This window comes from Henckelia pumila, unplaced genomic scaffold (genome assembly GCF_033568475.1).
Source record: "Henckelia pumila isolate YLH828 unplaced genomic scaffold, ASM3356847v2 CTG_466, whole genome shotgun sequence".
Lineage (NCBI taxonomy): Eukaryota > Viridiplantae > Streptophyta > Magnoliopsida > Lamiales > Gesneriaceae > Henckelia > Henckelia pumila.
In genome coordinates this window covers 1,448,818-1,461,032 of record NW_027331833.1, presented here as the reverse complement: position 1 = coordinate 1,461,032, position 12,215 = coordinate 1,448,818, and the positions used below count along the sequence as shown (strand labels likewise).

The 12,215-nt window shown below is 37.1% G+C and overlaps 1 protein-coding gene across 1 annotated transcript; it reads left to right on the top strand.

Moving 5' to 3' along the window:
* The first annotated feature begins 9,903 nt into the window (after positions 1-9,903).
* LOC140872546 (aspartyl protease family protein 2) lies at positions 9,904-11,631 on the top strand. The gene has a single exon (XM_073275415.1). The coding sequence runs from the start codon at positions 10,105-10,107 to the stop codon at positions 11,422-11,424; it is 1,320 nt and encodes a 439-aa protein (XP_073131516.1). The 5' UTR covers positions 9,904-10,104; the 3' UTR covers positions 11,425-11,631.
* Positions 11,632-12,215: the final 584 nt, after the last annotated feature.

Sequence of the window (12,215 nt, the reverse complement as noted above, 5' to 3'; positions counted from 1 at the left end):
TTCTATTTAACTTTGTCGACCGATTTATTTTCTTGGGTTTGGGTCAAATAAATTGGGCCACATTAATTTAGTCCAAAGAATAGAGTTATGTTAATAGAGTTCTGTTTGGCCATGTACTTATAAAACGTTTTTATAAAAGTGTTTTTTTTAAAAAAAACTATAAAATATTTTTATATTAGTTTTACAAATAAATATGTGTTTGGACAACTATTCTATAAAAATATTTTAACATTTCAAAAGTCATATTGTTCATCTTTGTCTTCCATGGTTTCATGCTAAAAACATCTAAAAACACCTTTCAATTATTCTTTAAAAACTATACTTGGAGAACACATTTTAAAAAAATAGTTTTCAAAAACATTGTACAAAACTTTAATCCAAATACATACTATAAATTTTTTTATTTATAAAACACTAAAAACGTTTTAAAGTACATGTCCAAACGAAACCTAGGTTTTCAATAAAACTCAAACAATCCCACGTATTAATTTTATAAGGTAGACCTCCGACCCAACTTGACTAATGAGAAATTATTATAATGTCAAAAGTATTATTTTTCTGTGTCAATGTAGATTTAATTGACGCGTTTCACGGATATATATTTATGATACTGTCTCACACGAAACCTGCTCCAAGTGTTTTATATGTGTATATGATATCTTCTTTATAGCATAACATTTATCAATGCATAGAATCATCTTTTCATGTTATTTTTTTTCTCCGTGATATTTTTCCTAATTTAACGAGATTTTAGTTGCATAATCAGGTATCAATGTATCATATTAAGCTAGGATATTTAATTATTGACAAAATCTCGAGTTCTAGTTTTTTTTTTTAGGAACTTGAGTTCGATATTATAGCCACACCCCGAAATATTGCATTTATCTAAGTATAATAATCATTATTAACTAACTTTAAAAAATCATTATTAACCCGTTGTTCAGTATATAAAGATTTCGACCTCGTGGTTATGTGAAAGTTCAGCCCAATATATGTTAATGAAAAGTCAGAGACAACCCAAAATTAATTTGGGCCCTCTTAATATTACCTCAATACTAAAATTAGGCCCAGATAACACATTCAATATTATATCGTTACAAATCCTAATGCGCTACAGCCTCATCGGTATAAATTTCAGAAAAAATAATAAAATTTTAATTAAATATTTTTTTACCCATAAAAATAAATATTTGCACAAAATTGAATTTTATTCATTACTCTCCAACTCTTTTCTCCAGAAAATATTAACATAAAATTTAAAAAATATGTCCTATAATACATATAGTTTCATACGCTTAATATGCATCGGAAAATTGATAGCATACAACATAAAATATATCTATTTATAAACTTTGATCGCATCAAATTAATCACTTTGATATATCAACATAACACAAAATTTTATTTTAGTTTTAGTTTTATATAATATTTATTATGCAACTTTGATGCCTGAGATTTTTTTATTATTATTATTATTTTTTTGTCTCTATCAATATCACGCTTTTATCTATATTGCTCTTCGGGGATAGTGTCCAAGGGCAATCCAACGGCCCCGGGCCTTTGCACATCAAATGATTTGATGTGCAAAAGCCCGGGGTCGTTGTATCTGGCAGACGGGGTAGTACCGATATGCTTTCCCCAATATCACATTTTGTGTTTTCCTCTCGTGTAGTTTTTTCAAAAAAATTTTTTTAATTCAAACAATCAAATTATGTGAAGAAAGTAAAACCCACGTGCCATTGTTATGTGTGTATATAATGTTGTTATTTATTAAGTTACAAAATTGACCTTGAAAATAAAAATTAAATAAGAAAAGGAAATGTGAGAGAAGCCAGCTGTGAGTCTCAAGAAAAGGTGAAACAGGGAGCGGGCCGACAAACTTTGATGTCGTATTCGGGCACCATTGGATGCTACAAACACTCCAAACTGCTGCACCGGATTTCAATGTCCACTAAAAATATTATTTGAAAATTCGAATCCCACGTACAAAACATACTCTCTCCACTTTCTTGATTTAGCAAATCTTGTTTAAACAGACTAATTAATTATTAACTCAAGTCTTAGATGCAAAAAGTTATGTACTTGACATGTACAATTTACGTACAAGTTAGATATAAAGTGAAAAGATTTTCAAAATTAAAGCCCCTAAGTTTGTCCGATGAAACTCCCTAACGATCAAGTTAGAAACGGGCATCGAAGGAAAAATATACGTTGCTAAGAGGATTAGTGTTTTTTGTATTATTTTTGGATATTTTTAGATGAGATAACATCCTTATCTTATATATGAAATTGTTGTTAACATTGAATCATTGATCTTTTCTTGTATTGGTAGGCATTGTCTTCATTTTCTTTGAATTCGTGCAAGGAATGTACAATGTTATTGTAGTATAAGATATTGCAATGAAAATATATTTAATTTTCACATGTTAATAAAGTGACATAAAATATCCAAATATCAGAGACATTTTAAGTTTGAGATTCATGTAAAACTCTATATATTTAATTTTCACATGTTAATTTTTTATTATTTGTAATCTTTATCTTTCTTTAATCTTTATTGTTGTATATAAACATCCTATGTAATCATTCTTGAGATATATGAAAATATTATTCTCTCATTAGTTTCTACATGGTATCAAGAGCCCACGGCCTACGCCAATAAACGCTAATCCTAGCCTCCAGCCGCCGCCGCGCTATCCTGTCATCGGAAAATCTTCCTCTCTTTTTTTTTTGATCGACTCTATGGCTTCCACCGACACTGTTTCTTCTCCAATCTCCTTCAATGTTGCTGCCCACGCGCCCTTGAAGCTCACCTATTCGAACTACCTATCTTGGCGACTGCAGTTCACGACCCTCCTCACAGGTCATGATCTCCTTGGCTTTATTGATGGCTCTTATCCTTGTTCGGCCAAGACCATCACCACGGCCGCCACGGCCGCCGCCTCCGCCACTTACTCTCTCAATCCGGAGTATACCTCCTGGATCCGTCAAGACCAGTTGATCTTGAATATCATCATTGGATCGCTGTCTCCTTTATTGATTTCGTTTATTGAAACTTCCACCACTTCTACTGCCGCTTGGAACACTTTTGCCCTCACCTATGGCAAGCCTTCTCGTGGTCGCATCACTCAACTTAAGACGCAACTTCGAAATCCGATAAATAGCTCTTAGTCCATTACTGAATTTATGCAGTTCATCAAATCCAAAGCTGATGAACTCGCTCTCATGAATGCACCTCTTGATATTGAGGACCTTACCATCAAAGTTCTCCATGGTCTGGATGATGACTACAAGGAACTTGCCAATGTCATCCAGGCGCGGTACACTGCAATCTCGTTTGAGGAGTTACATGAAAAACTCCTCAATCATGAAGTTCATCTTACTGATCGCCGGGATGCTACCATCCCCCTTCCAGCCACGACATTATCCTCCGCCCGCTCTAACTGCTCCTATCGCCATCTGTCGTCTGCCTTAGTCCCGCAACCCACTGCCGTCAACCGCCATCCTGGCTCCTGGACCTCTCGGCCGCCGCCGAATCCCAACCAGTCGGCGCCTGGTCAGCGTGCGCCGCACTCGTATCTCGGGCGCTGCCAGCTCTGTAGTCGTCAGGTCCACTCTGCCCACTGCTGTCCGGATTTTCAGTATCTGCCAGCTTCTGCACCTATGCATGTGCCTCACCCTGGCCCTCCAGCCTCCCATGATGCCGCCTACACGCTTACCCCATCCTCTTCATCTGACTGGATCCTTGATTCTGGTGCCACTCACCATGTGACGTCTAATCTTTCCAATCTCTCCATGCATGCTCCCTATGTTGGCTCTGATGGTGTTGTTGTTGGTGATGGTGTTGGCCTTCCCATCACTCACATAGGTTGTCTCTTACCGCCCTCTATTTCGTGCTCCCTGAAGTTCCCACATGCCATTTGTGTTCCTTCCATTAATAAAAAACTTTTATCTGTCTATCAACTTTGCAAATTTAATGATGTTGTTGTTGTTTTCTCTATCACTGCCTTTCAGGTGAAGGATCCTCAAACCGAGGTCATTATCCATCAGGGTCCACTTAAGGGCGGTGTTTACTCTTGGTCTGCATCCACGTCTTCTCCACCACTGGCATTCTCTTCCTATGTCGTGTCCTTGCCTGTCTGGCACAGTCGCCTTGGTCACCCGTCTGATTGAGTCTTACGTCAGTTAGTTGAGTCTAAGTCATTGTCATCTTTTAGTTCCCCGTTGTGTCAATTTAATTGTAATTCCTGCCAGTGCAATAAAAGTCATAAATTACCCTTTCATGACTCATCTCTTTCTTCGCAATTTCCACTTGATTTAATTTTTTCTGATGTTTGGACTTCTCCAGTTCTTTCCTGCGATGGTTATAAATACTATGTTATATTTGTTGACCATTACAGTAAATATATATGGCTTTATCCCATAAAACAAAAATCAGATGTTCTTTCTGTATTTTGATGTTTTAAATATCTCATCAAAAAATGGTTTAATCGTCCTATTATCACCTTATACACCGAAAATGGTGGTGAATTCCTGGCCCTCAAAGAATTTCTTGGTTTGCACGGTATTTCTCACCTAAACACACCCCCTCACACTCCTTAGCATAATGGATACTCCGAACGTCGTCACCGTCATGTTGTCGAAACAGGTCTTGCCCTCCTTCACCATGCGTCGGTACCTAATCGTTTCTGGCCGTATGCCTTTGCCACTACAGTTTATCTCATTAATCGGCTACCTAAACGCAACCTTTCCTAAAAATCCTCTTTTGAATGCCTTTTCATTGCTTCTCCTAATCTCTCCAAGCTCCGTATCTTTGGGTGTCTGTGCTATCCTTGGCTTCGCCCCTACGATCCGCATAAGCTCTCCCACCGTTCTTTTCCCTGTGTCTTTCTTGGTTACTCCCTTACCCAGAGTGTCTATCTGTGTCTTGAGCCTTCCTTTGGCAGAATATATGTCTTGCATCATGTTTTTGTTGAGTCTGAGTATCCTTTTGCTAGTGGTGGCGCTGGTGCTGGTTCTTCTCCTGAAGTGCTGCCTGGTAGTGTCCCTGTGGAGGCTTCCCCGTTTGGAGATTCTTCACCTCTCTGTCCTCCTGCGCCGTATCTCATTCCACCCACCTGCTCCATCCAGTCTCCAACCGTCGCCAAACCCCGCCCCACTACCCCTCGGCCTCTTGAGCCACCTCTCGAACCAGCCACAACCACCCCACCCATACCTTCGACCTCTCATCTTATGGTTACCCGCTCCAAAAATAATATATTCAAGCCCAAACCTCGCTTTTCCCTCACTGCTGTCACTGACACCACTCCATCTGAGCCATCATCGCACACTACAGCTCTCAAGGATCCCCTTTGGCGTGCCGCAATGTCTGAGGAGTTTGATGCTCTTCTTCGCAATGGTACCTGGAATTTTGTTCCATCTGTCTCTTCTCAGAATATGGTCGGCTGCAAATGGGTGTTTTGGATTAAGCGAAAACCTGATGGCTCTGTTGATCTTTATAAAGCTCGCCTTGTTGCGAAGGGATTTTATCAGCATCCTGGACTTGACTACACTGATATTTTTAGTCATGTGGAAAAACCCACTACAGTTTGCATTCTTTTATCTCTTGTCGTTTCCTATGGGTGGCCTCTCCGTCAGATGGATGTCAATAATGTTTTTTTGCAAGGTCAACTCGATGATTGTATGTTTATGGCGCAGCCGCCTAGTTTTGTTGATCCTAATGTTCCCTCATATGTCTCCAAGTTGAATAAAGCCATTTACAGTCTTAAGCAGGCTCCCCGTGCCTGGTACACGGCCCTTCGGAAATTTTTAGTCAGTCTTGGCTTTACTGCCTCCTGTGCTGACACATCTCTTTTTATTTACTGTTCTCGAGGTGTTACTATATATCTTCTTGTATATGTTGATGAATTGATTCTCACAGAAAATAATTCTGGCGCCATCCAGGACTTCATTGATCAGTTAAGTCGTTGGTTCTCTGTCAATGATCTTGGCTCCTTGTCTTATTTTCTTTGTGTTGAAGTGGATTCCTACTCAAGGGGCCTCCGTCTCTCTCAAAAAAAGTATCTGCTTGATATCCTTACACGAGTTAACATGGCAGACTCAAAGCCGGCGCATTCTCCTATGGCTTCATCCCCTGGCTTCACCAGTCCGATGGCTCTCCCCCTGCCGATGCCACTCTATATCGTCACACGGTTGGTAGTTTACAGTATCTCTCATTTACTCGCCCGGATATTGCTTTTGCTGTGAACAAGTTGTCTCAGTTTATGCACTCTCCATCTTCTGTGCATTGGGGGGCGGTCAAGCGGCTCCTGTGCTACCTCAATGGTATGCGTTCCTATGGTCTTCTTCTCCAGCGTCACAATTCTATATCACTCCATGTTTACTGTGATGCGGACTGGGCTGATGATGTAGATGATCGCACGTCCACTGGTACTTATATTGTGTTTCTCGGTCCCAATACTATTTCCTGGAGTTCTAAAAAGCAGAGCTCTGTTGCTCGATCCTCTACGGAAGCTGAGTATCGTGCTGTCTCCTCTGCTGCTGCGGAGGTGCAATGGGTTGGCTATCTTCTTGCTGAACTTGGTGTTGTTCATGCGTCCTCTCAGGTTCCTATCTATTGTGACAACATCGGTGTACCTATTTATGTGAAAATCCTGTGTTTCATTCTCGCATGAAGCACATTGCTTTGGATTATCATTTTGTACGTGAGCTGATTCAGAGCCACAAAGTTCGTGTTTCTCATGTCTCGTCCTCTGACCAGCTGGCTGATGCCTTAACAAAGCCGCTCTCTGGTTCTCGTCTGCATCTATTATGTTTCAAGATTGGTGTCTCTGTGAGTCCACCATCTTGAGGGGCCTATTGAAATATATTGTATATTTATTGTATATTATGTTTCCTATTATCTTGTAATCTTTTATTATTTGTAATCTATATCTTTATTTAATCTTTATTGTTGTATATAAACATATTATGTAATCATTTTTGAGATATATGAAAATATTATTCTCTCAATAGTTTCTACCTATTCGATTAATATATGAGAAAATGTATTGTAGTCCCATAAGTACTAGTGTTAATTAAAAATATTTTTAAAAACATGAACTTAATTATGATATATTTAGATCAGACAAGGTTATAACACGTCAATACAGCATTATTTTAATGTAAAAATCAATTGTGGAAATCTTAAATCTAGCTAATAGTTTGGCCTAAAGAATACAAGATTCGGGGCACTGTACACTTTATAAAATAACCAAACTTGGTCAAGCATTTGTCTAATTTAATCAAGAATTATTGCATTCAATTATTTTGATAATCATTTAGATTGCAATATCTTTAATCTGAAAAACATATCCTTGCAAATGTCATTAGTATGGATGCTGCATGTCTATTCAATGTAAGAAACCGATGTAAGAGTATTCTAATCTGAAGAACAATACAATAGACCGTGCTTGATGGCATATCTGTGCATCATTTCATGCCTGACTCAAAATTTTAGAAAATATTAGGGTTATAAATTTTTCGTCTATATATTAGACATATTTCATCAATCGGTTGATATTTTCAAATCAAACAATTAGGTACTGTTTGATTTGAATAATGAGATAAATAATATATAGATAAGTAATATATTGTAATAAAAAATAAACAAAAAATGATAGTTAATATAATATTAGATTTGATTGATTGATTGATTATAGTATATTTGAATTGATTGATTAAATATTATATTAAAATGATAAATTACTATTTTATCTTTTAAAAAATAAATAAAATATAAAATAATATTATTTATAAGAGATAAAATAGTAATTTAAATTCAATGATTTGATTGATATAAGATAAATTATTAATGATTTAATTGATGTAAAATTAATAATCAATAGATGGATAAATAATATGTCAAAAAAAACGCAAATTAGATGATATAAGTTATACATAGATTAATAATAATACCTACCAAACGGTGCCTTAGGGTTGTAAATGAATCAAGTGGCTCGTGAGTCATTCGAAGCTCGATTCGATAAAAGTTCGTTTTAGCTCGTTTAATGACACTAGTTAAGATAAACGATCAAAGCTCAAGCTTTACGATATTCGGCTCGTTAGCTCTTGGAAATAATCGTTGAGTCAATTTTTAGATGAAAAATAATAGTTTTTATATTTGATTTATAGATTGTACATTTTCACTCGTGAAAATATATAAAAATCGGTTAAATTTATTATTATACTAAAAAATACAAATTTTAATAATATTATATTTTTCAATATAAAATTTAGTTTTAATGAATTAATCAATAAATAATTAAATTTATAATTTATGTTTATTAATTAGCTTGTTTAGGCTCGATAAAAGATCGAATAAGTTGTGAGCCATGAATACATTTGTTAAATAAAACTAAAGCTCGATCTCAACTCAATTCTGAATGAGCCAAACTCAAACATTTAAGAGTTCGGCTCGGCTCGATTACATGCTACAAATAATTTTTGATATTTTAGTGAAATTTTGAGCAATATAATCTTAATAAAATTTGTTTGCCTTTTGTTTCCAGCACTTGTTATAAATTCTTCTTGTACTGATCTTAATCAAGAACACTAAATTATTGCATCAGTCTTTTACTAAATCCTTACTATATTATAATAGAAGATGGTCTAATAAAAACTACATTTGGTCAATGTTCTAAAAAGCGTTAGGCGGTAGGTGGGCGGCGACCCACCGCCTAGTGCCTAGCCGCCTAGGCAGGGCCCAAACAATTTTTTTTTTTAAAATCAAAATAATAAATAAATTGAAATATTAATGAGTTTTACTATAAAATATAATTTTTATGTCTTATGTTTTTCAGTTTTTGTACGAAACTCTTATAAAATTTTAATAATAACAACAACAACGACGACAACGACAACAACAACAATATTAATAGATAACAAACCTTCATATGTAATATGAGATTTAATTTTTTTTCTTGACTTTTCTTTTCTGCGCTTTTTCTTTTCTTCTGTGTTTGTTTTTCGCGTTTTTCTCTTTTAGTTTTTGATTTTTAATATTTTTTAATAAAAAATAGTAATCGCCTAGGCGGATTTCTGCCCGCCTAGACGGATTTCTGTCAGCCTAGGCGGGAGATTATGCGGACAACTCCTAGAGACATAACTTAGCAAGAAAGCAAGACGGTGGGCAACCGCCTAGCGCCTAAGCGGATGTAGGCGGCGTCTTTTAGAACACTGCATTTCGTATTATAAGTAAACATCATAAAATGCCCTAATTTTACTAATTGAAATTGAAATTTTTAAGAAAACTAATACAAGAAGGATAAAAAATTAATGTTTCATTTTCACTATCACACTTTCTCAACCCCCTTCCACATTTAAATCTACGTACTATTGTAATATTTGGTTTTACTTTCTCACCCAAAATAATTTATTTATCTAATAAAAAAAAACATAAAAAAACACATGTTTTTTAATTTTATTTTTTTCATTCAAAATTTTCCTTTAATTATTGTATTTTTATGTGGTTTTCACACACAATATAAGGTAATGTTGTATTATTTATATTTTATACTAGCATAAAAAGCGCACACATTGTGTGTTTTATATGATTTTCACAGAGAAAGTGTGTTTTTTATGCTAGTATAAATAATACAACACCACCCTACACTAATTATTGTAGCAAGATATGATATAATTTTGGATTTACCTACAACACTTTCTATTTTATCAAACTAATTACATGATTTTACTATATTGTAATGATATTTTTATGTTATTTTTCTCACATGCTATTTGAATTTCAAAAATTAATAAGATTTTTATAAAATACTCAATTCTCTATTTTATTTTTCGAAACACACATATTATACGTGGAACGATCGCTAGTTTTAAATAATATCTTTAAAAATCTTTCTGATATCAATTTTTTTTAAAAAAAAAAAATCCAAAGAAAACTAAGGCATTATTGTGGTTTTTCAACAAAAGAACATCATTGCTAAATAATCAATTTTTTTTATATAAAGTAATTAAATAAGCTTATTATGCCGCTGTCTCCCCTCTCAAGTCGTACATCCATCTCTATCCCTATCCTTCCAACTCTTTCTATATTTTCTTCTTTCTATGGCATTTCATTTCTCCATCTTCCCGATCCTTCTCCTCCTCTCCTCCGCCGCCGCCGGAAAATCTCCGTTCATCAAACTTCCGCTCCTCCACAACATCCCCTACACACTAGCTCCATCGCAAGCCCTCTCCGCGGACAAACGCCGCCTCTCCACTCTCTTTTCACGCCCCAAGCTCCCCGTCAACTCCGCCGCTTCATTCGGCTCCGGCCAGTACCTCGTCAGCCTCCACATCGGCACCCCACCGCAGCGTCTCCTTCTCGTGGCGGACACCGGAAGCGATCTCACCTGGGTCTCCTGCTCCGCTTGCAGAGGCCAGCATTGCTCCTCCGCACGCGCCACCTTCTTCTACCCTCGCCGCTCCACCACATTTTCACCCTACCACTGCTACGATCCCGCTTGCACCCTCGTCCCCCACCCCAGGAAGCATGTCCCCTGCAACCACACGCGCCTCCACAGCACTTGCCGCTACGAGTACTCCTACTCCGATGGCTCCATAACCAGCGGCTTCTTCTCCCGTGAAACGACGACGTTTAACACGAGCTCCGGGAACCTGGTTAAGTTCCGGCGTTTGTCTTTCGGATGCGGGTTCTCCAAATCTGGGCCGAGTGTTTCGGGCCCGAGCTTCAGTGGAGCTGATGGAGTATTGGGCCTGGGCCGAGGGCCCATTTCTTTCACATCTGAACTGGGCCGTACATTCGGGCTCAAGTTTTCTTACTGTTTATTGGATTACACGCACTCCCCGACACCAACGAGCTATCTTTTGATCGGCGGCGGCTCGCGGCCGACGGCTAAGCTTAGCTACACTCCGCTACTCTCTAACCCTCTCGCATCGACATTTTACTATATTAGGATCCAAAGTGTCCGTGTAAATAATGTGAATTTACGTGTTAGCCCTTCGGTGTGGGCAATTGACGAGTTAGGCAATGGGGGGACCATATTGGACTCGGGGACAACATTGACTTATCTAGTCAAGCCAGCTTACCAAAGTATTGTAGCCTCATTCAAGCGGCTCGTGAAGCTTCCTAGGGCAGCTGAGCCAACCCTAGGGTTCGATTTGTGTTTAAATGTGTCGGGTGGGTTGAGGGCGGGCCTGCCCCGATTGAGCTTCAAACTCGGAGGTGGCTCGATCTTCTCGCCATCACCTTCGAATTATTTCATCGACACGGCCGACGGTGTCAAATGCCTGGCGTTGCAGCCGGTATCATCTCCGATCGGATCATCGGTGATCGGAAACCTGATGCAACAGGGGTTTACATTTGAGTTCGACAAGGAACGATCACGTTTGGGTTTCTCGCGACATGGTTGCTCGGTTCCGTAACCCGTACACATTGAAAAGATCATTTTTTTTGGGCCCCCTAAAGTGTTTGATTTGTTGTTATTTGTATTTATAAGATATAATAATAATAATAAGTTTGGAGTGTGTGATTTAATTTAAATGGAAGGGAGGACTTGTAATTTACTTGTGTGTGACACGGAAAACAGCCAACGTGCATGAAAAAGCAAATGTTTTCTTTTGTTACTTTTGCGGCTGTGGTTTGATTCTTTATCGTGAATTTGGGATATTGTTCAATAATAAATAGGTATGGTTTTGGTTTGGGACTTGGTAGCGGGCACTGTGATCGTTTTATCCATAATAAAATTTAATTATTTTAATTCGTGTGGGGAAATGAAATTCGTGTTGTGCACATTAAAGGATCGGAGTTACTCGTGTAGCTAGGGGCATCCTTAAGAGAACTTTGCGAGATTATAAGAATTTTGATAAAATTAATGGAAGATCTAAAAGATAACCACTTAGAAGTCAGAATTCTTTCATTCATGACTGAAAATCACTATTTATATTTATACGATACAATTACAAGATACAAATATATTGATAGATAAGATTGAGTTATTTATCTTAACCAAAAATCTATCTTGATAATCATCTTTATTCGAAATCATATCATAGATACAAATTATGGAATAATTATAGATTTTATTTTTCTAAATAACAACTTCTCCACCTGTTATGAGCAACCAACAAAAAATTTGACTATCTCACCGATAAATTTTGTGAAACAGATCTTTTAATTGGATCACCGATAATATATTACTTTTTATTTAAAAAAT

Bases quoted from the DNA above. Each gene is read 5' to 3' on its own strand.
- LOC140872546 (XM_073275415.1), top strand. From the start codon at position 10,105: ATGGCATTTCATTTCTCCATCTTCCCGATCCTTCTCCTCCTCTCCTCC.